Source organism: Pogoniulus pusillus, chromosome Z (genome assembly GCF_015220805.1).
Source record: "Pogoniulus pusillus isolate bPogPus1 chromosome Z, bPogPus1.pri, whole genome shotgun sequence".
Taxonomy (NCBI): Eukaryota; Metazoa; Chordata; class Aves; order Piciformes; family Lybiidae; genus Pogoniulus; species Pogoniulus pusillus.
In genome coordinates, this window is record NC_087309.1 from 112,031,427 (window position 1) to 112,055,173 (window position 23,747).

Below are 23,747 nucleotides of genomic sequence, written 5' to 3' on the forward strand. Positions count from 1 at the left end.
ATCCTTTTTTGGTCAACAACAGAGAAAATTTAGAAGCCAAGTATCTGATACAGAAAAACATGGATACAGCTTGTTTTGTGAAACCTTTCACAACTAACAACCATGTTTAGAAAGCATGCGCCTGCACATACATGTATGTGTATGCACACACATGTACACATTCACAGTGCAGGTGTGGAAGAGGAAAAACTGTTCAGTGACCATTCCAATGCTGAGAAGCAGCAAAGGTTGCAAACAGGTGCATGGAAGCACAGCACTTCACTAGAACAGCGTGCAACATTGGTGGGTTTCAGATTAGATTTTAGCCAGAAGAAGGGGGGGGGGGGGGGGGGGGGAAGGTATTTTTCTGAGGCAAATAGAGAACTTTATACCAAAAGAACTCACTAAGCTAAAATACATTGTGAGAGAAGAATCACAAATATCCAAGCATGTGGCAAACAGGGAGGAAATTGCAACATATGCTACACAGCAAACTAGTTGAGTACCTCTTTGTTCTGTGTTTCTACAAGTGTTCACTTTTTGGAACTTTTCATCTGCTGCTTTATTGTTCTTCCATTTGTTTCAATTCTTTAACTAGCATCTTGCCTTGCACACACATAACAGGGTAAAATGACCATCTAGAAATGCACTGCGCTAACGGAGTGCAAATAAAGGGATGAATTAAAACAGGTATTAGCACAGTACATTGATGTGCTAGTTTGAGCCTAGCTAGAGTGTTTTGGTGAGAAGAACCACATTACAGGCTGTGGAAGGGTGATGTCTACTTCCCTCATAGGCTTGCTGAGATGTATAAGAATAAAAGCAAAACATAGCCTGAAGATGAGCCAGCAGTGTGCCCAGGTGGCCAAGAGAGCCAGTGGCATCCTGGCCTGCATCAGGAATGGTGTGGCCAGCAGGAGCAAGGAGGTCATTCTGCCCCTGTACTCTGCACTGCTTAGACCACACCTTGAGTACTGTGTTCAGTTCTGGGCCCCCCAGGTTAGGAGGGACATTGAGATGCTTGAGCGTGTCCAGAGAAGGGCAATGAGGCTGGTGAGAGGCCTTGAGCACAGCCCTACGAGGAGAGGCTGAGGGAGCTGGGATTGTTTAGCCTGGGAAGAGGAGGCTCAGGGGTGACCTTATTGCTGTCTACAACTACCTGAGGGGAGGTTGTGGCCAGGAGGAGGTTGCTCTCTTCTCTCAGGTGGCCAGCACCAGAACAAGAGGACACAGCCTCAGGCTGTGCCAGGGGAAATTTAGGCTGGAGGTGAGGAGAAAGTTCTTCACTGAGAGAGTCATTGGACACTGGAATGGGCTGCCCGGGGAGGTGGTGGAGTCGCCGTCCCTGGGGCAGTTTAAGGCAAGGTTGGACGTGGCACTTGGTGCCATGGTCTAGCCTTGAGCTCTGTGGTAAAGGGTTGGACTTGATGATCTGTGAGGTCTCTTCCAACCTTGGTGATGCTGTGATACTGTGATAGGCAAGGGAGTCTCACTTTTGCCGGGGAACTGGCTGAAGATGCATCTTTAGCCTCTCTCTGATGTTTCTTTTCTAATCCTCTTTGCTTCCTAACCCTCCTGGCCGAACCTCCATTCTTCCTTGAGACTGGGGTAAGGTTGAGAGGGGTAGGGGGAAGGTGCAGGATTGGTTGAAAGTTAAAATCATAAGTTAAAAAACAAAAACAAACAAACAAAAAAACCCCACCAGAATTCTTTTTGGCAATAGGCACAACTACTACTGCTAAATAGCTTTTGTATAGGTGTAAATCTAATGACAGAGGAAGAGCCAATCAGTAGAACCTAGAGGTGCTGTACACTGACCTGCTTACTGGAGTGCTTTTACCGTAAATCTATGCATTAGACGCGTGTGTTTCGGGGAAAAAAAGCAAGCAAGAAAGAACAGAACGGCTGGAGCCAAGTCTGCAAGCACAAAGGCTCACATGTGGGAAATCAGAGAACAGAATGGCAGGTGTTGGAAGGGACTCCTGGAGATCTCCTAGCCCAAAACCCCTGCTAACACAAGCACGCCTAGATTAGGCTGCACAAGAACGTGTCTAGATGGGTTTTCAAAGTCTCCAGAAGAGATTCCACAGGCTCTCTGGGAAACCTTGATGGCTGCGGGTTCCTGTTCTGAAGCGAACTGGGTAGTCTTGGCAGCGCTAAGCACACGAGCGGCAGGCAGGGCTAGCATTCGCCTGCATCTCCGAACTGCGGTGCGTGCCTAGGTGGTGCCTGAGACACGGCAGCAAAGTACAGACACCCGTTCGCCACGTTGCCCTGCAGGGATACTGGCACGACCTGTGCAAATGTAGTGCTAAATCCTCGGTCCCCAGCACGCCTGACGGCTCTCGGGCACGACTCGGCTCCACCTCATACCAGCTCCCGACGCCTATCCCCACGGCAACCCCCACGCCTCCAGCGCCTTCCACGGCCGATCGCGGCCCCCTTCCGGCGGTGGGCGAAGGCGGCGCTTGCGGCGCGGGGCGGTCCCGCCATGGTCTCGGCCCCCGCTACCGCTCCCGCGGCAGCCTGACGGTCTGGGCTTCGGGGTCGCAGAGCCTCCCAGGAAGCGGCTGGGTGCTGGAGACCTGTCAGCCGCCATGGGTACCAACGCACCGGCTCGCCGGGAGCCGCTCGCCCGCGGCCCCCATGTAAGTCAGCGGTTTGTCTCTCCGCCGGCAGGGACCCCGAGCGGGGGGGGGCCGGCAGCGCAGGCGGCGGACCGCCTGCGGGTGTGCCCGCCGTGCGGAGGCTGCGAGAGCCGCCCTTTGTCAGCGGCGGCCCCCCGGGCGGGTGAACGAGCCGGGGCGGTGGGCAAGCGGCCAGGCGGCCCGGGCTCTCCCCGCGGACGGCAGCGTTCTGCCGAACCCCTGCCTGCTGGCGGCCTGGGCGAAGGCAGCGCTGCGGGGGAGGGCGAGCCGGCAGCCGGCGTGCGGCGAGCTTCGGGCGGGAGCGCACCCTGCCCGCTTGGCGACGGTCGCAGTGCCAGTGCCGTTTCCAGGGCCAACGCGGGACCTGCCTCTCTCCCTCCTGTTCTCCATCTGGCGTATAGGATTTTTGGCCGTGGCGGGTAATGCGCAGCGCACTTACAAGTTCTCCAGAGAACGGTGCTGAAATGTTTGCCTCCTTTGTACCCATTCTGTCTGGATTCTCTTTTTCAGTCCGTAGCCAGCTATGGGAACTCTGTGACCTTTCCAAAGCTAGCACTGTTCCTTGTCACTGCTTCTTCCTCGCGTGTTACTCAGGAGATGAGAGGTTAGATTGGGGCTCACCCGTGTGAGAGTACTACCCGGAGGGTGATCTCGTACATCTTTAGAGCTGTGAATCGTGGCTACATTACTGATGTGCCAGTGGCACGGAGGAACGGCCTCAGCGTGCCAGATGCTGTGCAGGCACAGCAGGAAGAAAGGATTCACAGACATGCAAGATATGGACAGGGGCTGGGAGAGGAGACATGAATGCAGGCAGGGTAGCAAGGGGTTTGAAGCTCTGCAGGGTAATTTTTAATGTCCAGTTGCTCAGATGGCATTCGGCTAAACTGTGAACATGAGGGAAAGGCAAAGGAGAGGCATACAACAGGTATGACAGCAAGTCCAGAAAGGTTGGGAAGATGACATTGGAAGGAAGGCCAAAGAGCCTGCCAGGGTTCATCCTAATACCTTGCCCCTTGGCCAGCACTCCTACTGCAGTGAGTTCTGCTGATGCTGTTTCCCCATGCCGTTCACTTTGACAGCTATAGTAGTTATTTTCTGGCTGGCAGCTGTTTTACACTTCCAAGCAATATGGCTCTGAGGTGGTCTGCCCAAATGAAGAACAAAAGGTGTGTGCCTGTTACTCAGAAAGGGCATGCTGCGTTTCTACACCAGCTGGAAACATCTCTTTCTGTTGTTTCTCCGCTTATCCTCCCTTTTCTCTTGCCTTGCGGCCAGCTTTAAATACAGGTTTGGCTCTAGGTCTCCCTGTGATCTGGAGGTGTTGAGAAATACCATCACCTTGGATCACCGCCTCCTATTTAGCCAAACATCTTGGAGTCAGGCTTTAACGAAATGGATTTCCAACAAGCACTGAAAATGGGTTCACTGTTTTTAAGTAAAAAAAAAATCAATTGACAACATTTTTCCCCTCTTGTAGCAGTGTTTATGGTACTCTAAGTTTAGGCGTGACACCCCTATGTCAGATGCTAAAGACAGATGCTAGGGACAGATATGAAAATGAAAGCTCCTCATTCACATGAAGGAAATCAAGGGTGTTGTATGCCCCTAAGGTTTAAAATTAGAATGTTATTACACCAGAACTGTTTGGACTTTTTGACTTAGGAGCACTCTTCTGTCTGAAGATTTTTCACCTCTGTTGTATTGTTCCTTTAGTGTATTATATTTAACAAGTCTACCTGGAATCTGGAGAGCTTTAGCTAGTGAGAAGCTCACACTAGGGGAAATAATTAAGGAAAGAAGATTTTAGTCAACACTGTGCTTGGGGATTGCTATGGGTTATGTAAAATTGAGACTAGGGTAGTCTGAAGGATCCCTGTAATCTTTTCCATTACCAGCATGACTTCATGTGGTAGAAATAATCATAGTGATTTTCCCCCTACGTACTTAGCTTTGAAAACATAAAATGTCCTTTTGGAAAATCCTGCTCAGATTGGATGGTCTTTTTTTTTTTTTTTTTTTTTTTTTTTTTTTTTTTTTGACAGATTTGTCTAAAAGATTGAGATGAGTCTTAGAATTATGAGAAAATAGAGACATGATAATATGCTACACAATGTCAGTATTTCATAACTACCTTTCAGAGGTATGCAGGGAGATTTCAGAAAGCACAGGAAAAGTAAGGAGAGCCTCTTGCAACATGGAGTATTAGGAATCATAGAATCATAGAATCATAGAATCAACCAGGTTGGAAGAGACTTCCAAGATCATCTAGTCCAACCTATCACCCAGCCCTATCCAGGAACATTCAGGCTGAATTTCTGACAACACTGCCTAAACAAGCAGACTAGCCAAAAAGTGATCTACAGCCAGATGATTCTGAGTAGCTGTCTGTGAAGCACACAGCCAGCCTTGGAAAAACAGACTGTATTGTCTTACCCAGAGGGACATGGCATAGTCTACCAACACGTGCTGAAGGTAGAATACCTGTTGAGAGAGTTTTGCTTCTTGCAGGTATATTACTGATTTTATTCCTTTGTAACTCTGGACCATCTTTCGTTAAAACATCCAGCACTGAACCAAAGCTTTAATAAAAGAACATGGAATAGCAAATCCAGCTGAGAAAATTAAGACTATCCTGAAAGTTAAGTCAGAATAACAGCTGAATCAGATGCTCTTCACATGACTTCTTTTCCTGATAAGTATCAAAAAGAACACAGGAAAGAAGCAAAAGGCCATTTAACTTGTTCGGGTTTGGTTTGGGTTTTTTTTCGTTCCTAAATGTCATCCTGAACTCCAGATATTTTTTTTCTCCTTCATTTACAAGATCTTGGCTTCCTGACCAAGTAAAGCACATTTACAGAAGGTTTGCTGGTTGAAGGCTTTCTATGCCCTCTTTAGAGATAATAGCTCTTTTTAATGTGTGCTTGTTTTCAGTTTTCCTTGACTTTCGTCTTGTGTTTGGAAAAACACAAGACTGTTTCTGGAGACAGCTAGTTATGGAAATAAGAGCTATAAATAACCCGGGGGGGGTGGGGAAAGGACATTTTATTCTTGACTCAGAATTAAAAACAAAACCATATTTTTTTTGTATAATGCCTGATACAGAAAATGCTGTGCTTTTGACTGGCACTTGAGCTTTCCATTACATCCCTTCCAATCACTTAAACCATGCTTTAGTCATGGTGAGGAACCTGGGTGATGTTACCTAGTTTATTAATGTAGTCACTCAAACAAAAAGGCAGTGCTTGATCCTATCCTTGAGACACAGCTGCCACTGAAGAGCAGGAGGTGTCAGTGCTTCAGGCCCACCCCCAAGAATGGAGGTAAGATCCTTTACTTTGTAGCCCATTTCTGTTGTGGCATTAGAGTTAAGAGCAAGTTTCTTCACAGAGAGAGTGATTTGCCATTGGAATGGGCTGCCCAGGGAGGTGGTGGAGTCACTGTCTCTGGAGGCATTCAAGAAAAGAATGGATGAGGCACTTAGTGCCGTGGTCTAGTTGGCTGGATGGGGCTGGGTGCTAGGTTGGACTGGATGATCTTGGAGGTCTCTTCCAACCTGGTTGATTCTATGATTCTATGATCTCTGCAGCATCTTCAAATGTAAAGTCTAAAATTGTTCCAGGAAATTATAGTCCTATAATAGTTAAGGAGTTAAGGTTCCTTTAAAGGTTACATCATTAAGGAAGACATTTCAGTAACTCAGCTAAAGATAACCTAGTTTGTTACACACTTCCAGGACAGGATTTAGCCTTTGCTTAGTGAAGAGAGACAGGTACACCTTGTCCATTATATATTCTGTGTCTCTAAATTTTACCTCATTTGTCTTTGGAACTGTAAATTGAACTGAGCTCCTCAGTTCAGAAGAGACAGGGACCTTCTGGAAAGAGTCCAGCAGAGTCACAAGGATGGCTGGGGTACCTGAGCTCATCTCCTCTACAAAGACAGAGAGCCTTGGAGCTGTTTATTCTCGAGAAGACTGAAAGGAGATCTGATCAATGTGTACAAATATCTGACTGGTAGAAGGTTTCAGCTCAACATGAGGAGAAACTTCTTTACAGTGAGGATGACAGAGCCCTGGAACAGGCTGCGCAGAGAGGTTGTGGAGTCTCCTTGTCTGGAGACTTTCCAAACCTTCCTAGATGCATTCCTGTGTGAACTACCCTAGGGCATCCTGCCTTGGCAGAGAGGTTGGACTGGATGATCTCTGGAGGTCTCTTCCAACCTCTAAGGTTCTGTGATTCTGTGACTATAAGCTTTGTAGTATAATAAACCCTACAATTTTCTTCTTTCATCACTTTTTTTCTTAGCATAGTAAATAACCAAAGTCCAGAAACTACACACAAATCATTTTAAGATGGAAAAAAAAAGCTGGAAATACATGTTCAGTCTTGACATTAGATCTCTGCTGAACAGAAAATTTCTTTGTAATTATGTATTAGCATTAGTAACCCCTTAAACTTAGAACAACTACTGGAGGAGACCATATTTCAAACATTTGCCAGCTGACAGTGATACTGAAGATACAGCTGCTTACCAGTAGTATGCCATAGACCCTCAGAAGGGATAAGAAAGATGTGAAAAAGAGATCATTGAATCATAGAATCAATCAGGTTGGAAGAGAGCTCCAAGATCATCCAGTCCAACCTTGCCCAGATACTAGTTGGGCATGAAGAGCAAACAGAAACATCTAAACCCACTTGCACTGCAGGAGGTATTAATAGGGACAAGAGGCCAGAGTTTTATGCAGTAGTATTCCTTACTGCCAGCTACTTAACTTTGTTTTCAGTGCTGTAGGTAAATTTTAAGTGGAAAAGTTAGGCAGTCTTATAACTAGGTGATCGTTTCTGGCTGCTTCCCTGCTTTTCTACCAGCTTCTAGCCTGTTAGACTTTCTTCTTCAAAACAGCACAGCTCTTGCACCTTTTTAAGAGCTCACAAGCCTCCACTATGTGCACAACCTCTCCTCTCTGGACAAACAGCACAATATACCCTTAGTCTCTGCAACCACTCGAAGACCACAATGAAGGTAGAGGGCTGCACAGTGCACCACATTTGCTGAGGCAGAAACTGGGATCTGGGTTACTCAGGGAGGTGATGGAGTCACTGTCCCTGAAGGTGCCCAAGTGTTGACATGGCACTTTGGGATGTGTTCTAATGGCCACTGTGGTATCAGGTTGATGGTTGGACTCAATGATCTCAGAGGTCTTTTACAACCAAAAGTTTTATGGTTCTATGACATTTAGGGAGAAAATGCCTGTGGTTGTTGGAAGACAGGGCAAACCATCTGGGAGGACTGTAAGATTGACATGAGATTATGTAGAGAGAATATTTGAAGGGCCAAAGCCCAACTTGCCAAAGCCATTTGGCTTCAGTTACACAGAACAGGAGATCCTTCTAGAAATACATTAGCAATCAAAAGAGGACTAAGAAGAATCTCTATCATTTGTTAGATTCCGGAAGGAACATAATGGTCAAGGATGAGGAAAAGGCTGAGGTACTTAAGACCTTTTTTGTTGTTTGCTGGATACACAGCCCTCTGAGATGGAAGATAGGGATGGAGAGCAGCATGAAGCCCCAGGAGTCCACAAAGAGATGGTTAGTGACCTCCTGTACCGTGTATGGGGATGGGTGGCATATGCCCAGCATGTCCTGGTTTAACAGAGCCTGCTTTCACAAGCAAGCCTCCACATGCACACAGATATGAGGGAAAGTAACACACACACAAAAACCCAATGAATTTAACGAGATTAAGACAATTAACTTAGTCTGTTTCACAGAAAAGCACAGCAGAAGCAGAAATGACAGCAAAAGCCAGCAACAAAATTTCCTCAAGCTCACAGCCAGCCCAGTGGGGAAAAGCAATACTCCAAAACCAGAAACAACTGTTAGCAGAAACAGGGTGGCAAAACCCTGGGCCGAGTCCAATACCAGCTGGAGCCAGAGGCAGCCAAGCGGCACAGCACAGCTGGCACCACTGGTGCGTTCTCTGTTCGCACAGCACCACAGACACCTTCCATATTAACAGTCTGAACTTCAGGCCTATGACACTTTGCTCCAGCCAGCACTTTCATTTTAAGCCTAGCATGACAGCAGCAGCATATTGCATGTTCTACAGCAGATTCAGCTGGCTACACTTGTGACACAAGGGTGCTGGCAGAAGTGCTCACAGTCACAGAAACATTCAGGTTGGAAAAGATTCTCAGGATCACTAAGTCTGGCCATTATTCCTACTCTACAAGGTGCACCCTAAACCATATCCCCAAGCACCACATCCAAATGACTTTTAAACACATCCAGGGTTGGTGAATCAGCCACCTCCCTGGGCAGCCCATTCCAATGCCCAACCACTCTTGCTGGGAATTTTTTTTTCCTAATATCTAGACTAAACCTACCCAGGTGCAGCTTGAGGTCATTCCCTCTTGTTTCATCACTGTTTACCTGTGAGAAGAGATCAGCAGCAGCTTCTCCACAGTCCTTTCAGGTAGCTGTAGACAGCAATGAGGTCTCCCCTCAGCCTTCTCTTTTTCAAACTAACCGTCCCCAGCTCCCGCAGTTACTCATCGTAAGATTTATTCTCCAGACCCTTCCCCAGCTTCCCTGCCCTCCTCTGCAGTCACTCCAGCATCCCCATGTCCCTCCTGTAATGGAGCATCTGAATCTGAACACAATACTCGAGGTGTGGCCTCACCAGAGCCAAGTACAAGGGGACAATCACCTCCCAACTCCTGCTGGAGCCACTTTCTATCATTTACCAGCAGTCCCGTCCAAATAGAGAGGTCCCATCTGGGTGGAGATTGGCAAATGGGATGCCCATCTACAAGAAGGGGTGGAAGTAGCACCTGAGGAACTACAGATGTGTTAGTCTGACCTCTGTACCAGAGGAGGTCACAGAGCAGATCCAGTGTGATTATGCAGCATGTGCCAGACAAAAATATGATTAGGCCCAGTCAGCATGCATTCATGAATGGCAGGTGATGCTTGATAACCTACAAGAAGGTAGGTTTTTCCACTTGCTTAGTGGATGAAGGAAAGGCCATGGATGTTTTATTACTTGAGTATTTGACATAATTTCCCAGAGCATCCTCCTACAGAAACTGGCTGCCTATGGCTGGATGGGTGGATGATTCACTGGAATAAAAGCTGCCTGGCTGACCAGGCTCAAAAAGCACTGGTAAATGGAGTTAAATCCAGTTGGCAGGCAGCCACTAGCAGTGCTCCCAAGAGCTCAGTTTTGGGCGCTGTTTCCTTACATCTTTATAAATGATCTGGATGAGGTAACTGAATACACCCTCAGTAAGTCTGCAGGTGACACTACATTGAGGAGGAATGTTGATCTGCTGGAGTGTAGGAAGGCTCTGCAAAGAGGTCTGGACAGGCTGAATCAAGCTGAAGTTTAACCAGCCCAAGTGCCAGGCCCTGTACTTGAGTCACAACAACCCTGTGCAGTGCTACAGGCTTGGGACAGAGTGGCCAGAATCATAGAATCAGCGAGGTTGGAAGAGACCTCCAAGATCATCCAGTCCAACCTAGCACCCAGCCCTAGCCAATCAACTAGACCATAGCACTAAGTGCCTCATCCAGGCTTTTCTTGAACACCTCCAGGGACAGCAGTTCCACCACCTCCCTGGGCAGCCCATTCCAATGGCAAAATCACTCTGTGAAGAACTTCCTCCTAATTCCAAGCCTGTACCTCCCCCAGCACAACTTGAGACTATGCCCCCTTGTTCTGTTGCATGGCAGTAAAGGACCTGGGGGGCATTGGTTGACATGCCTCTGAACATGATCCAGCAGTGCTCTGAGATGGCTGAGAGAGCCAACAGCACGTGTCAACAACAGCATGGTCAGCAGGAGTAGGGATGTAATCATGCCCCTGTACTCTGCACTGGTGAGGCTGCTCAGTTTTGAGCCACTCACTACAAGAAAGATAGTGAGTTGCTGGAGCATGTCCAGAGAAGGGCAGCAAAGCTTGTGAGGGGCCTAGAGAATCACAGAATCATAGAATGCCAGCCCCCCCTGCCAGAGCAGGATCACCTAGAGCAGATCACACAGGAACACATCCAGGAGGTTCTTGAGTATCTCCGGAGGCAGACTCCACAACCTCCCTGGGCAGTCTGTTCCGGTGCTCTGTCACCCTCACAGGGAAAAAATTCTTCCTCAGGTTCATGTGGAACCTCCTGTGCCTCACCAAATCTTAATGAGAATCAGATGAGGGAACTGGGATTGTTTAGTGGGGAAGGCTGAGAGTAGACCTCACTGCTCCTGAAAGGAGGTTGTAGCGAGGTGGGGATTGGCCTCTTAACTATCAGGTGACAGGACAAGAGGAAATGGCCTAAAACTGTGCCAGAATAGGTTTAGATTGGATACTAGGCAAAATATATTTACTGAAGGAGTGGTCAGAAATTGGAGTAGGTTATCCAGGGAGGTGGTGGAGTCACTGTTCCTGGTGGTGGAACATGGCACTTCAGGATGTGGTTTAACAGCCATAGTGGTGCTGGGTCTCGATGGTCTTAGAGGTCTTTTCCAACCCAAACAATTCTGTGATTCCAAGAAAAACTAACCAGTGTTCTTACCTAGTGATGATAGCTTCCAATTCAGTTGATTCCTCACTGGCTTTTGTCCAAACACTCTGTGTCTGTACAGCAGTTCTATTCATTCCTGTCCAAGTTTGCTTTATGAAAAGCATGCTGCGTACTGATCAAGTAGGTTAGATGAATAGCACAGACTTCAGCAGAGCAACAGGAAGGATTCTAGCGTCAGAAACATCTCAGACTAAGCATCATTGTTCAAGACCAACTGGTTTGAGCTAGCCTGGGCTGAACTGTGTCATATTTTCCTGTGGCTGTTTGATGTGTCGGGGATCAGCAACAGCAATCATATTTATTCTAGCAGGACTTACAGGAGTGGAGCTTAAGAAGAAACACACAACCCATAACCTTAAGAACTTCTAATCCAAGTAAAGAAAACAGATAATTTTGAAGGGCTGAACAGAACACAGAAGCAGAATGAATCAGGTGATAAGAGCAAATACAAGTCACTTCCCCTGTTTTAATCTTACAGGGCAAGGGTGGAAAAGAAGAGCTCTGTATATTTTTTTCAGCTGAAATTAAGGTAAAGGTTTGAGTTGTTAGAGATTGAAAAGAAATTAAGAAAAAAAATCCCATTGAAATTGCCAGTCTTTCCAGTGCTTTGCACAAGTTTCAGATAGATACTGCCTCACCCCTCAACCCTTGGCCAAGGCATCCCCTAGGGTGGAGGCTGATTTTCTGTTGCATCTTTTTCACATCCTACAACTCTAGCTAGCTACTGGAAACATGACTCAAATTGTACAGGATGCATTTATCTCATAAAACACCAGACATCAGCACATGCCACGGTTCCAGTGAGAAGGAAGAAGCTATTCTGTTACAGAACACTAGCAGCTATAAACAAAAAGTCCTATTTTGTGATTTTTTTGGTAGCTAATTTCCAGTTATTTCAGTGAGATTCACAACAAGGATTTTGAAGCACCAGATTTTAACATAGAATCCTAGAAACATTTAGGTTGGAAAAGGCCCTTAAGATCATTGAGTCCAACCATTAACCTATAGCTACCAGCTGCACCACTAAACCACATCCCTAAGTGTCACATTTGCAGGGCTTTTAAATGCATCAACCACTTCTATGGGAAGCCTGTTCCAGTGCTTCATAACTCTTTCACTGGACATTTTTCCTAGCATGCAAACTAAACCTCCCCTGACAGAACTTGAGGCTGTTTCCTTTCATATCACTTGTAACTTGGGAGAAGAGATCAGTGCCCATGTTGCTACAACCTCCTTTCAGGTAGTTGTAGAGAGCAGCAAGGTCTCCCCCACATCCTCTTTTTCTCCACACTAAACAACCCCAGTTCTCTCAGTCACTCCTCATACGATGTTTCCCTTCACCAGCTTCATTTCTGTTTGAACACATGCTTCCTAAGGCAAGTAACAAATTCTCACGTAGCTTTGGATTTCTTCTCCCTTGGCCCAGAATTATGTGTTTAACTATCTTACCTAAATGCAGGTCCTCCTGTGTTAGCATAAGGCACTGAGCAAAGACATAAGACAACTGTGTTGTGTTGAAGACAGAATAAACCCCCAAATTTCCCATTGCATAGCATGTATGTCATTGTCTTGTTTTCCATTTCTCCCCTTTCTCTTAAACATAAATATAAGCTGCAAGCTCACAACGTGGTACTGGCCTAGCTAACACACTGCTGTGGTTGCTTATAATCTCACCTCGTGGTTCTAACTGGGAAGAACAAACAGGAAAATGTAGGAAGGTAACAAGTTGTTATGCTTTCCCTACTGCTTATGTTTTCCTTACTTGGTCTTTTCCTGTAAGAGGTACTCATAATGGAGTGCATTCACAGCAGCTGAGCATGAGCACTGCTGTGCCAGGATCTTCAAGTTCCTAGTTTGGCTGTGTTGGAAGGACCTGCTCTTAAGAAACCACTATGATGCTTACTTTTAACATCCAAGTTGCTTTCAAGAGTTTTTACATTGGACAGCACAGGATTGACACACACATAGCTGCTTTCTTACATTCAATAGCTGTTTTTGACATAAAAGAGCTGTAAATGAAGAGTTATAGAAACAGTCAGGGTTGGAAGGGACCACAAGGATCATCTAGTTCCAACCCCCATGCCATGGGGACCTCACACTAGATCAGGCTGTCTAGAGTCTCATCCAGTCTGGTCTTAAACATTCCCAGGAGTGGGGCTTCAATCACCCTCATAGTGAAGAACTTCTTCCTAACATCCAGTCTGAATCTACCCATTTCTAGCTTTTTCCCATTCTCCTTATGGGAAGAAGTAATTAAACCTTGGCCTTGTGCTGACATTGATTTAAAATAACATATTCCTGTGCTTTCAGGAGAGAAGTAGTAATGCAATGTTTAGCCTCAACAGAGAAAATGAGATTGTCCACACTATCCATCTCCTAGAAATAGTCATGTGCTGGTAATCAATCTCTTGTTAGACCACAGTTTAGCACCTTTCACCTCTTTTGAGAAGGGCTTCCATAGAGTTTGATCTTTGAACCAGCTGCCAGCTAGAAGAAATGATCTTCCTCTTTCAGATCTTAAGCAGCTCTCCAGGAAAAAAAAAAAAAAAAGTAAAAGCACCTCCATCATTTCCCAATACTTTGTATATTCACATTCATTTAGTCCCTGCAGAGCAGTTAACATTTCTGCATAGCTTTTTGATGAGGAGGGGCCAACAAACACTGAGACCTCCTGTAATGAGCCCCACTACTGCCTCAGGGCTTGGTAAGGACAGGAGGCTATTTGCATGCAGAGTATCATTAGATTTCGAGCACCAAATGGTAAAGCTGACTGGAGCAGGCACATTATGGGATGAGGCTTCTCCTCCTGCTTCATCTTCCTGAATAGTATTTGTCCCTCCTACGGAGAGACTTGGTGCAGGCCTCGCTCAGTAGCACAAGATAATTTTAATTCTATTAATGTAATTAATCCTATTAATGTAATATTAATGTCTGTCAGGAAGTAACACCACAAAGGAGCGTCAGCTCTCCCCCTCTTCTTCTGCAGCTTGTGTTGCAAGATGCTGAAACACCACTAGAACATTTCTGAGGAGAAAAAAGAACAAAACACATTAAGAGACACAATTGCCTCAATACAGTCGCCTCTAGCTGCATACTAGTAAAATTAAGAGTTTGTAAATTAATGCACACTTTTCATACATTTTAGGCTTTCATGTAGCACGTTTCAGCAAGAGCAGCTGTAGATACACTGTAGATGCAGCCTAAAAGCATTAAAAGACTCTGGTGATACAAAGAACAATGAAAACAAGTAGGACATGAATTGAACTTAAAGTCCCCTGCCTATGTTTTATTCACTTTACTTTTTTAATTAAATTGCCAGATTTTTTTTTCTTTTAGTTAAAAACTTTAAATATTTATTTCTCAAAGCCTTTCTAAACACTTTTAACTGCTAGAAAAGTCAAAATTCTCCCCCTAATAAAGGACAGGAATGCAACCGTCCCCATTCTTTGCATCTAGTTTGGGTTTTAGGTATGTCAGACACAAAAGCCATTATTAAGGCTAATTTTTTTCTGGGAAGGATTTGAGACACCTCAGGTATTACATGGATGAAGAAAGATTAAATTCGGACTCAAATCTATGTTAGAGTGCAGGTACCAACGAGCAGAATGTGGCACAGGCTTTATCACATGGATGTACCTACCACATTACATTGTCAGCTTTCAGCCACACACATATGAAAAGTACCAGAGGGAGGAAAAGTACCAGAGGGAGAAAAACAAGTGAGGAATTCTGATTTTACTAGGATATTGAAACACTAACCACCAAAACATTTTATTTAGGTGCTTCTATAGCAAAAATACACTGGGCATGGGCTGTTGTTGTTTATTACACATGCTGCCTAGGATATTAAACTAGACTCCAGGTCAGAGTAATCTCATTAATAAGAGACCAGATGAACACCAGAACACATCCAGTGTGAGAAAACAGGACACATCTCTTTTACAATCAACCAAAACACACAGATGATGAGCAATACTTGATGGTGGTTTACAGCTTTTTCAGTTGTGTCATGTGCCAATGAAGACAACGTAAGGTAAGGAAATGCAGGTGTTCCTGGCTGAATTAACACCATAGAACCATAGAATAGAATCAATCAGGTTGAAAGAGACCTCATAGATCATCCAGTCCAACCTAACACCCCATCCTAGCCAATCAACTAGACCATGGCACGAAGTGCCTCATCCAGTCTTTTTTGAACGCCTCCAAGGACAGTGACTCCACCACCTCCCTGGGCAGCCCATTCCAACGCCAATCACTCTCTCTGCCAACAACTTCCTCCTAACATCCAGCCTATACTTCCCCCAGCACAACTTGAGACTGTGTCCCCTTGTTCTGTTGCTGGTTGCCTGGGAGAAGAGACCAACCCTCACCTGGTTACAACCTCCCTTCAGGTAGCTGTAGACACCAATGAGGTCCCCCCTGAGCCTCCTCTTCTCCAGGCTGCACACCCCCAGCTCCCTCAGCCTCTCCTCACAGTGTTTGTGTTCCAGGCCCCTCACCAGCTTTGTCGCCCTTCTCTGGACACGTTCCATTACCTCAACATCTCTCTTGAATTGAGGAGCCCACAACTGGACACAGTACTCAAGGTGTGGCCTGACCAGTGTCAAGTACAGGGGCAGAATAACATCCCTTGTCCTACTGGCCACACTGTTCCTGATGCAGGCCAGGATGCCATTGGCTCTCTTGGCCACCTGGGCACTCTGCTGGCTCATGTTCGGCTTACTATCTACCAGTACCCCCAGGTCCCTTTCTTCCTGGCTGCTCTCCAACCACTGTCTCCAGTCTGTGTCACTGCTTGGGCTTGTTGTGGCCAAAGTGTAGAACCCTGCACTTGGCCTTGTTAAATCTCATCCCATTGGTCTCTGCCCTTTCAGCCAGCCTACCAAAACTTCTCTGCAGGGCTCTCCTACCCTCCAACAGATTGACACCTACTCCTAGCTTGGTGTCATCTGCAAATTTCAGATCATCAATAATTCAATCTTTTCTTAAGAAAGAAATCACCTTTTCTAATGTTGGCTACCCTTGTACCAGATAGCTGCTACAAGGTTATAGATGCAGGCTAAAAGCTCAGAAATGGAACTAAATAGACTTAACAGACTCACCAAAGTCACTGAATCATGCAGCACGCACAGAAACTTCCTAGGAACTATGGGCAGGTGTGGTAAGGGATACGGTTCCTCACAGCCTGCAAGATCCGGCAGCCTCTTTATTCTTCAGTGCACTGCTGTGGGGCTGTGCTGCATCTCCTGCGTCTGACCTCAGAGCTCAGTTTTCAGATAACCGTCATGTTAAAAGCTCTTAACATGATGGCAATCCCCTCTGAATCAGCAGCTTTAACTGGATTGCTGTGACGCATACCATATATAAACCCAAAGTAAGAGGCTGTCGTGACACAAGGATGTTGATTTTGGTCGCAAATATCCTTTGGTACGATGCTACAACCGCTACCACGGACGGCCCCATAGCTGAGGCCTTCCTCCGGGCTCCCTCCAGCTGGACGCTACTCACGCTCCTATCCCGTCGTTCTGTAGACACCCGCGGGGGGAGCCAGACCACCAGAGCAGGCCCCCGGGCCCGCGGCCGGCCCCCAGCTGCAGGGAGCGCCGCCGCCGCCGCAGCGCTCCGCGGCCCAGCGGAAAGCGGCCCCTCAGGCCCTTTATTACCTCCCTCCCAGCAGCGCCCCGCGGAGGAGAGCGGGGCGGGCCCGGACCGCCCTGCTGCGGGCGTGGCCTTCGCGCCAGCTCGGCCTTTGATGCAGTCCGCTCCAGCGCCACTGCAGCGGCCTGGGTGTGGGGCGCGGTGACCGCGGAGCGAGGTGAGCGCGATGCGCGATCGCGCTGAGCCATCACAGCCTGCTCGGGGCGTCTGGGCGCCTAGGGGCACCGGGAGGGGCGCGCTGCTAGCGGCTAGCGGCTACCGGCCCGGGGAGAGAGGCGCTGGCGGGCGCTCCGCGGCGGCGCCGGAGCTGTCATCGGGCGGGAAGAGCCGCGCAGGCTGCGCGGGGGCTACAGGCGGCGCAGCGGGCGGCGCAGGACCGCGTGTGGGCGCATGCGCGGGTGCCGCCGCGGGGGGAGGTGGCCGGGGCGGGCAGGGGATGTGCGCGCCGGTGGGGCGGGAGAGGAGGCGGGCCCGGGCCTGCGGTGGGGAAGGGGTGCGGGGTCCTCCGGGCACCGCAGATGTCGCTTTGTGCCTCGCTCTTTCCCGCGGATACGGGGGGAGGCTGTAGCTGTGGGTACGTAGGAGGAGGAAGGGCTGTGCTCTGACAGACGCGTGTGAGCTTTTGCGTCGTGGAGGTGTGTTGAGGGGCTGGCATGGCACGCGTGGGTTTGGCAGGCCTGGAGATGTGTACGCACAGGTATGTGTGTGCCATGGCAGAGGTGTGTGATAGTGTACACTGGGGTGTAAAGCAAGAATGGCATTTTGCAGGTCTGGAAGAAAGGAGGTGGAGGAGGGCAGGCCCATATAGAATCAGGATAATTCAAGGTTGGAAGGGACCGCAAGGATCATCTAGTTCCAACTCCTCTGCCATGGGCAGGGACACCCTACCCTAGAGCAGGCTGGCCAGAGCCTCATCCAGCCTGGCCTAAACACCACCACGCATGGGGCCTCAACCACCTCCCTGGGCAGGCTCTTACCACTCTCATGCTGAAGAAATTCCTCCTCACGTCCAGGCTGAAGCTCCCCACCTCCAACTTTGCTCCATTCCCCCTTGTCCTGTCACTACTGATAGCCTAAAAAGTCCCTCCCCAGCTTTTTTGTAGGCCCCCTTCAGATACTGGAAGGCCACAGGAAGGGCACCTGTGAGCCTCCTCTTCTCCAGATTGAGCAGCACCAACTCTCTCAGTCTGTCCTCACAGGAGAGGTGCTGCAACCCTCTAAGCATCCTCTGATGATATACTAGAGAGGTGTAGAGGGGTTGATCCCACATAACATGAAAGGGCTAGTGAAGACATCGTCATGTTTGGGAGGGGTGGGTGGGAACGGTTTGCTTCCTCAGCACAGACTATATGCATGTATATGTATAGAGAGAGAGTGACAAGAAATAAATACACAAGATGATGGAATGCCTTTTCCCCTCAAACAAATGTTTTGCATCTGTGGTCACCTATATATATAAGGACTGCAGGAACAGGCCCTGGCTGTATGTGCACACAGGTAATAAAGAAGCAGTGGTTTCATGAATAAAGAATTGCAGAATCACAGAATGTCAGGGGTTGGAAAGAACCTCAAAAAATCATCCCAGGCCAACCCCCCTGCAGATCAGGACCAGATCACACAGGAATGTATCCAGGTGGGTTTTGAATATCTCCGGAGAGTGAGACTCCACAACCCCCCAATGGGCATCCTCTCCCAGTCTTCTTCTCAGAGTGGAAACAAAGTTAGGTAGCTGGAACATAACAGCTCTGCTTGAAGGAATATACTATTCATGATTGAAGGAACTTTGCTGTTACACTTTGAGAGTGAATGCTATCTGAAAGAATTGTTTCTGCACTTAGAGGCTTAAAATAGGTCAGAGTCAAGATAGAACTCTGTCTTTTAGTCGTGACATAGCCATGAGTCACGTTCTTTAGGAATCATGATCCAGCTTAACCTGTAAAGCAGTAGATTGGTTTAATTAGTGGCAGTAATTAAATGTAGTTTATGCTCTTACTGGATTGTTGTCAATCCTTTTTCTGTGGTGAATATTGTGGTGCTTCAGAACAATGCATGTTAAAAGTGACAACAAGAGAAAAGCTGTGTCTGCACCAAGGCCTTTGTGTGACTTACTCACAGGTATTTGAATCAATTGTGTACAGAGGCAAAAGACAATACAAAAACTCACAGGATCACAGGATGCTACGAGTTGGAAGGGACCTCCATGGATCATCAAGTCCAACTCCCTTGCCAGAGCAGGACCATACAGTGTAGCTCAGGCCACACAGGAATGCATCCAGACAGGTCTTGAAAGTCTCCAGAGAAGGAGACTAATAAATAATCCTGCTTTGAGGCTTGTGGAAATTGAACATTCGCAGAAACTGAAATGCTTTTGATTCTAGTCAGTTCAAGCCTTTGCAAATTCTCTACATCTACATCTGAAGTTATTTTAAGAGACCATTATTGTGGCCAATGGCAACTGTAATTAAATGTCATGTGTATGACCAGATGCCTTTCAGTTCTGGTAGATCTGTAGTGATGACAGGATGTCAGGGGTTGGAAGGGACCCAAAGAGATTGTCGAGTCCAACCCTCCTGCTAGAGGAGGACCATACAATCTAGCTCAGGTCACACAGAAACACATCCAGACAGGCCTTGAAAGTCTCCAGAGGAGATTCCACAACCTCTCTGGGGAGCCTGTTCCAGTGCTCTGTGATCCTTACAGTAAAGAAATTCCCCCTTGTGTTAAGGTGGAACCTCCTGTGCTGCAGCTTCCATCCATTGCTCCTTGTCCTACCCAGGGAGCAGTGAGCAGAGCCTGTCCCCCCACTCCTGACCCCCAGCCCTCAGATATTTATAAACATTGATTAAATCCCCTCAGTCTTCTCCAGACTAAAAAAGCCCCAGGTCCCTCAGCCTCTCTTCATCAGGCAGTGCTCCAGTCTCCTCACCATCCTTGTAGCCATCTGCTGGGCATTCTCCTGAAGATCACTGTCCCTCTTCAACTGGGAAGCCCAAAACTGAACACAGTATTCAAGATGAGGTTTCACCAGGGCAGATTAGAGGGGGAGGAGAACCTCCCTTGATCTACTGGACACACTCTTCCTAACACACTCCAGAATCCCATTGGCCCTCTTTGCCACAGGGGCATATTGCTGTCCCATGGATAACTTGTGTTGGTGAAACATTAGATTTTATGTTTGTTTGTTGTGGTTTGGGGTTGGTTGTGGGGTTTTTTACTGTTTGGTTTGGGCTTTTTTCACAATTTACAGATTTACAGTTTTAGGAAGTAGTATTTTCTGGATTTGAAGGGTTCTGGAATTTTAGACACTGCTTGAAGATCAAGGGCACAGAATTATTGTTCATCTTAAAAACGTGCTTTGCACAGATTAAAAGCTAACTTTTGTCAGAGGTGAAGTTGATGGTTCTAGCTTAGACAGGTAACTTGGAGTAAGCATACTTTGGCTAAGCTTACTTTGACACTTCCTTATTCTGTGCCCTTTGAATATGTATGCAGCAATGACTGTCTTCTGAGATGTTTGCTTCTAATTGTGCTAACATTATTCATTGTTTCAAAGACAAGCTTACAGGAATGCCAAAAGTAGCCTTCACATCTTGAACATAATTTTTATTTGAATTACTTTCTCTTTTTACGTATGCAATGTCAGGATGTCCTCTTCAGAGCTACCTTCAAAAAGAGGTTGTTGTAGAAATGAGAAAGCAGTGGTTTTGCTAGATTTGGGTCTAGCTAATGTGATTTCACTTTTCACTCAGTAATACAGGGCTAACATGCTCTCTGAGCTGCCTTTATGCAGCATCTTACAATCTTGCAAAGTACCCTCTTTGTGTTTTCAACATGAGGTACAGAATTTCTTGCATACATTTAAAATATTCCAAGCTTGTTGAAATGAGAAGATTAAATTGACATATACACGGGTATCTGCAGATGTTTTCAGCATGAAGAAATAATTCATTTGCCTGAAAGGATTTATCATCTGACCCTTTGAAAGCGTAACACTAATTAACATATTGCTGTGGAACTGAGGTTCAAATGTTAAGTTCAAATGTAGGGGCTCACTCAGTGTAAACCAAATAGTATCTGTTACTCTATGTCAGAGAATCACAGAACCTTAGAGCTTAGAAGGGACCTTCAGAGATTGAGTCCAATCCTCCTGTCAAAGCAGGATCCCCTAGGGTAGTTAACACAGGAATGCATCCAAGAGGATTTGGAAAGTCTGCAGAGAAGGAGACTCCACAACGTCTCTGGGCAGCCTCTTCCAGGACTCCATCACACTTACTGTAAAGAAGTTTCTCCTCGTGTTCCAGTTTGTAGCTGCTCCTTGTCTAATTGCTGCTGACCACTGAAAAGAGATCGGCCCCATCCACTTGACACCCACCCCTCAGATAATTTGTACACACTGACCAGATCTCCTCTCAGCCTTCTCTTCTCCAGACTTAACAGCTCCAGGGCTCTCAGTCTCTCTTTGTAGAGGAGAGGCTCAGCTCCTCCAGTTGTGTCTGAATCCATGGACCTGAACTTTAATTTGTCATTAGAGTAATAAAACGCTGAAACTCCAAGCAGTAACTATTCTGGTGTATGGCAAAGCCATAGCTGCTTTGCTTGAGTAAATGAGAATTGCCATTTCTTATTACCTTAGTCGTGGCTGCTTTTTGCCACTTCAGTTTTGTTCTGAAAGGTAGTGTAAGCTTCTCTCTCAGGAATCATGGTTGTTGGAGTTGGAGTTAAAAGACAAAACCACTACTGCCAGTCATAGTTTTGCAGAGTTATAATGAATTGCCAATGGAGACTAGAAATGCCTTGTCTCTTTGCAACTTGAAACAGGTTCCTGTTCACTCTAGCATTGCCAAAATACTGTTTCATTATGCGTAATAAAATCTAAAGTAATATCTCTTCAAGCCAGGGAACTCTTGGAAGTGTTGCTGAATTTTTTAAGTTTCATAAGAGTGAGATGTCAAAATAACCTATAATGAAAAAAATTAAGTGTAATGTAAAAGGAGCATGAAATTCAGTGTCAGTATTGTCACACTTGCATAGCAGCTGCTCAGAAAGAGCCTTCCTAGCTGTCAGAACCAGCAGAGATTGATACTGCTCCATCTGAGTCAGAGATGAGCAATCCTCATGCACTAATTTGGAAAACCATCGCTTGCCATTAAACTGGAGCAGAAATCTGACATGATTTTAGAGCTCATGCTTAAACAAGTTGGGGTGGGGTTTTTTGGAAGGAGAAGAACAAACAAAAAGTAAACACAAAAATACAAACAAACCACCAAACCCCAAACAAACCAAACCAAACCACACAAAAAACCCTCCAACATAGCCAGTCTGATACCCTTTGCCTCCAACTTTGTAGTTTTGTTTGGAGGGAGAGGAAATTTGGGTTATTTGTGGGGGAGGGAGACAATTGGTGTATTCTTTTCTCAACGGGCTTTTCTTCTTCCATAAAATACATTTCCAAATGCTAATTGCAAAATGCCTAAATAACAAACTCACAAAAACTTTTGTTTGCAGAGTGTGTTAGTGGATGTCAATGTTTAACTCACCTCACTGAAGCATGTTTTATGATACTATCTTAGGCAAAACACTTTCTCTTTTCTTCGCAGAATGTGCCAGTGGAGGTCAATGTTTAACTCACCTCACTGAAGCACGTTTTATGATACTATCTTAGGCAAAAACTTTCTCTTTTCTTTGCAGAGTGTGCCAGTGGATGTCAATGTTTAACTCATCTCACTAAAACCTGTTTTATGGTACTGTATTAGGCAAAACACTTTCTCTTTTCTTTGCAGAGTGTGCCAGTGGATGTCAATGTTTAACTCATCTCACTAAAACCTGATTTATGATACTGGCTTAGGCAAAGCTTTCTCTTTTTGTTTGCAGAGTGTGTCAGTGGATGTTAATGTTTAACTCTTCTCACTGAAATGTGGTTTTTAATACTGTCTTAGGCAAAAACTTTCCCTCTTCTGTAAAGTCTCAGTTGTCTGCTGCTTATGAGTTAGTATGCGTCCAGCTATGTATGCAGTTCATGAATCATAAAATCATAGAATCAACCAGGTTGGAAGAGACTTTCAAGATCATCCAGTCCAACCTATCACCCAGCCCTATCCAGTCAACTAGACCACGGCACCAAGTGCCTCATTTGCTTGCTATAAAGTTTACTATTAATGCTGCTTTTCTCCCCTCTCTCCCTTTATTATTTCAGGAAGTATACTTCAAGAATCTTTCAAAACAGAAACAAAAGGAAGTCATGGAGAAGAATGGAAACAACCACAGACTTCGTGTTTGTGTTGCTACCTGCAACCGTGCTGATTATTCCAAATTAGCTCCCATTATGTTTGGTATTAAGGCAGAACCACAGTTCTTTGAGCTTGACGTTGTAGTCCTTGGTTCCCACCTGATTGATGATTATGGGTAAGGTGAATCTTTTTTTTATCTCTGCCAATTCGTTTCTGAGGTGTTAGCAATAACATAATGAATTCTAGGTAACAAAACTCTTGTTATCATGAATGTACACCAGAATCTTGAGTCCAGTTTTTCAGATTTCATTTAGCACTCCTGAGATTGCATATTTCTGACTTTTCTTTCTGATCTTGGAATTAAAAATAAAATGTGTAAATCCTATTAATTGAACTTCAACAAGTTCACAAGCTACTTGAAGTGAAAAACTCAGTTCAGATTTCCCTAAGAATCTGGTGACTACCAAGTGACAATATGCTACAGTTCTTAATTTTCATAGAGAAAAGATAAACCTCTGTTGTTTCAAGTTCAAGCTGTCACTTTACATAGTTACTGGAGAAAGTACTTCTGTATTGCACATGCCAGGAGACTACTGTTAGTTCTTAATTTCAGGGCTGTGGAGGAAGGAAAGGGTGGTGGTATCTTTCTGACAAAAA

At 46.0% G+C, this 23,747-nt stretch overlaps 1 protein-coding gene across 2 annotated transcripts in view; it reads left to right on the forward strand.

The window, feature by feature from the left end:
• The first annotated feature begins 2,452 nt into the window (after positions 1-2,452).
• GNE (glucosamine (UDP-N-acetyl)-2-epimerase/N-acetylmannosamine kinase) overlaps positions 2,453-23,747 on the forward strand; it is a 42,869-nt gene continuing 21,574 nt past the window's right edge. Inside the window, exons 1-2 of one of the 2 annotated variants that reach the window (XM_064176320.1) lie at positions 2,453-2,627; positions 23,057-23,265. In XM_064176320.1, coding sequence (XP_064032390.1) covers positions 2,577-2,627; positions 23,057-23,265 — 260 coding nt within the window. In that variant the 5' untranslated portion in view covers positions 2,453-2,576. Of the gene's footprint in view, positions 2,628-16,934; positions 17,021-23,056; positions 23,266-23,747 lie in introns of those variants that run through there. The other variant, XM_064176321.1, reaches the window with a different exon arrangement.